At 44.8% G+C, this 3,780-nt stretch overlaps 1 protein-coding gene across 1 annotated transcript; it reads left to right on the top strand.

Annotated features, from left to right (window-relative positions):
* Positions 1 to 203: 203 nt before the first annotated feature.
* LOC104531597 (ras-associated and pleckstrin homology domains-containing protein 1-like) lies at positions 204 to 1,192 on the top strand (the record flags this gene model as incomplete). Its single annotated transcript, XM_010176521.2, has 1 exon — positions 204 to 1,192. A coding segment is annotated over one exon (989 nt), but the record flags the coding sequence as incomplete, so codon positions are not given.
* Between the last annotated feature and the right edge of the window lie 2,588 nt (positions 1,193 to 3,780).

Below are 3,780 nucleotides of genomic sequence, written 5' to 3'. Positions count from 1 at the left end.
TCTCTCTGTGAAGCCCCCTCCATCCCCTCAGTCCCCAGTGCCGTCAGTGGTGAAGCAGATAGTTAGCCAGTTCCCACCTCCTCCCACACCACCTGCCACTGAGCCTCAGCCTCTGAAACCCCTTCCACTGAGCCTGGCTCCACAGTCGCCTCCAGCAGTGAAGGCAAAGCCCAAATGGCAGCCCACTTCTGCTCCCTCACCAGATTTCCCCCCTCCTCCACCAGAGAGCAGCTTAGTGTTTCCTCCTCCACCTCCTTCCCCAGCTTCCTCTGCAGGTTCTCCCTCCACTGATAAATCAGGGTCTCCAGTCAAAAAGACCAGCAAGACATCAAGCCCCGGAGGCAAGAAACCACCTCCAACACCTCAGCGAAACTCCAGCATCAAGTCCACCAGCTCCACTGAGTACCATGAGTCCAAGAGACCTTCAGTGGACCGCCTTGTCAGCAAATTTGCACACCCACTAGAGCCGTCAGGGTCTCCTTCCAAGGAGTCATCGCCTCCTGCAGCCCCTCCAAAGCCAGGAAAGCTCAACCTTTCTGGGGTGAGCCTGCCCATTGTCCTTCCACAAGGAGGGATCCCAGCCAAGGCTTCTGCTCCGGGTGTGTCTGGGAACCAACCTGTGGTTGAATTCCCTTCACCGCCGTCTGATTCAGACTTTCCACCACCACCACCTGAAATAGATCTCCCTCTCCCACCAGTTGAGATTCCATCCGTGTTTTCAGGCAGCACCTCCCCAAAAGTCGCGGTTGTCAATCCCCAGCCTCAGGCATGGTCAAAACCATCTGTGAAGAAAGCCCCACCACCCACACGTCCCAAGCGGAATGACAGTACTCGACTGACGCAGGTGGAGATTGCAGAGCCACCAGGGTCGGCTGGCCCTCAAGTGCCCACTTCACCCAAGTCCAGCCTTAGCGTTCAGCCGGGATTCCTGGCAGACCTCAACCGGACGCTGCAGCGGAAATCCATCACCCGGCACGGCTCCCTCTCCTCCGCGCGGATGTCCAGAACAGAGCCCACAGCCACCATGGACGACATGGCCCTGCCTCCGCCTCCGCCAGAGCTGCTGGCTGACCAGCAGAAGACAAGCAGCTTTGGGGGCAGTCATATATCTGGCTATGCAACGTTACGGAGGGGGCCACCCCCCGCACCTCCCAAAAGGGATCAGAACACCAAGCTGTCGCGGGACTGGTAGTCAGTCCCCAGGAGCAAGTGCTCTCCGTGACTTGTGGGGTGCTCCGTGATCGGCCAACCTGTGATCTTGCACATGTGGAGAGAATGTGGGGACGTGGATGATTGACAGCCCCATCAAAAGAGGTGATCTCAAACTGTAGTAGCTAAAGCTAAATGTAGAGACATTGCCCTTTCATGGCTAGGCCAAAAAAGTTGGGGTCTTGAGAGTGTTGATATTTTATTGGGAAAGGTGGGTAGAGAGGCATTGACCTATCCTTTCAATTTATTTTACCCTTCATATGGATTGGACCAAAACCCCATTTTCTTACTTTTTCTGCATTTAGGGGAGGGGGGGGATAATTTTTTGTAGTGTCTGTCCATGTGAGACATGTTTGTGCATGTATTATAAGTGTAGGTATATAATATATTGTGATATATTTCGTCGCAATTATAGAAGAGAACCAGAATGTTTTTGTAGAACCGTATTTATTGTTTCAGTCACTATATTATCTGGAATCTGACTCTGTAACTAGTCAAATCTTATCACAAAGATGAAAAAACAAAACAAAACAAACAACCAATGAAACCATAAACCTCTTGGCAGTTTGTGGTGGGTATTTGGTGCAGAGCTGAGGTGTTCTGCTAGTGACTACATTGTCCACTGATTGAAAAGTACAGTTGCAACATACTAAAACATTCTGGTCATAATACTACTGAAAATGAGTATGTTCTGAGGAAGAAAATAGATTTTATATATAGTGGGCTGGAGTGAAATATATTTATACTATAAAAAGCCTCCCCCTCCCTTCCAAATAGTTTAAAAATATACACTGCTACAAATTATTTCAAAGTTATTTATCCATGCAGTAAGTAGGATAAATATATATTATTCCAATCCATTATGCATTCTAACTTCATAGTAGGCTTGATCATTTGTTTCTGTGGCTGAAGATGAATATATTTGTGCTAACCCCTTCTGAAAGCTGCCAGGACTCCTGCAATTGATGCCGACTCACAGGGCTGACCCACGCCGATACATCAGTTGTACGTGTAATCCTTCCCTGAATGAACAGGTAGGTTTCTGTACAAAGCGTTATGTTCTCACACAAGCATACAGACTCCCCTTGTCTGTGCCTGATAAGATGCATTATCTTTATAAAAACAACTGTCTGGAAACATTTAAAGAAAGTATTGTTTGTAATTCATTAGAAACTGTCAGGAAACTTTCCCATCCACAAAGAGAGGAGGGAGTGGTATTTTCAGGCCAAGCACAGTGGGAATTCTCTCTCTTTTCTTTGACCCGCCAGAGACTGACCAATGCATATAACTGTTAATCACAAATTTGCACTTCTAGCAGTCAAGGGAGAAGACTGGAAAAAACCCCAACCTTGAGAGGCAATAACATTTGCTAATAATTTAATTTAAAGGTCCCATATAAGTAGGAAATAGACTGTCGTATTTGCTTTGGGTTTTTTTGTTTGCCACCGATTCACAGTCAATCACCAGGTCAAGTACTAGAGTCCTTTTTCTTGTACTTCAGTATCTTGACTGTACAGTCTTACCCATGTATTTGGACGTTGCGATAAGGTAGCGTAGTTACCGTAAGTGGTCTTACGTGTCATGCGTGTTCATTACAGCGTAGTGGTACACAACCTGTATAAAGTAACTGAAATACTTGGACTCTACCTACCCCATCTTCAGTGGTTACAGCTTCCCTTATCACCATGGGGATACTGTTCAGGCTTAGATGGCAAATGATTTTACTGTTTGTTTACCCTTTCTCCAAAAGAAAATTTTAAATAGTCTCCTTCCCCCAAAGAATGAAAGGAAGGAGGTAGCTCAACGTCACAGTATCCTCAAGTGTGTAAAAAAGATGTAAACTAATCTCTCATTAGAGTAATTCAGGCTGATAAGATTTAAGAAATATTGCCCCCATTCCCTTTTTTTTTATAAAGTGTTTTTTAAAAAATGCAAATAATAAAATAAATGTATTTGTGAATAATTTATTAATAGGAAAAAAGCTTTGCTAATTAGAGGGGGGAAATGATACATCTCTAACTATATTGTTTTAAATAAGTGCATCATAAAAAGAGAGAAATTAATGGTGCTGTCTCTGATGACCTGTTTCATAAGATTTTTTTAAAATCTGTTTCAGCACCTCTGGAAATTGTTTTAATATTTCAGACTGGTTTTTTTGAGCAATAAGAGTATATACCATTGTGTGCATTTTTAAAGCACTGCTATAGAAAGGCACTTTTTTGTATCTTTCAAATTGTTCACAAAGTTTTGTTTCTACTATTTTTGTGCTTATAAAGTGTCCTTAAAAGCATTTGCATTGTTGATTTTAAGCATGCTCAGTGTGGCTGGCGAATAACTTCACAGGAAGGTTGTTAAGCTATGCTGCAATTCATGGGTGCTCTAATCTTCAACACTGGTCCTTCTGCTGCTTTGTACTGTACGCAGCTCCCGGGGCTCACACCCACCAGTGGAGCAAAAGGTGTGCAGATACAGTCGTAACTCCCCAGCTGTTACTGATGCTTGGTAAGTGGGCACGTTCTCTTACTCCCCGGCAGGATGCATCTGGGCTCATGCAGCGTGTGCTCAGATGAG

Source organism: Antrostomus carolinensis, unplaced genomic scaffold (assembly GCF_000700745.2).
Source record: "Antrostomus carolinensis isolate BGI_N321 unplaced genomic scaffold, ASM70074v2 scaffold55509, whole genome shotgun sequence".
NCBI lineage: Eukaryota > Metazoa > Chordata > Aves > Caprimulgiformes > Caprimulgidae > Antrostomus > Antrostomus carolinensis.
The sequence above is the reverse complement of the archived record's forward strand: the minus strand, read 5'-3'. Positions and strand labels throughout refer to the sequence as shown.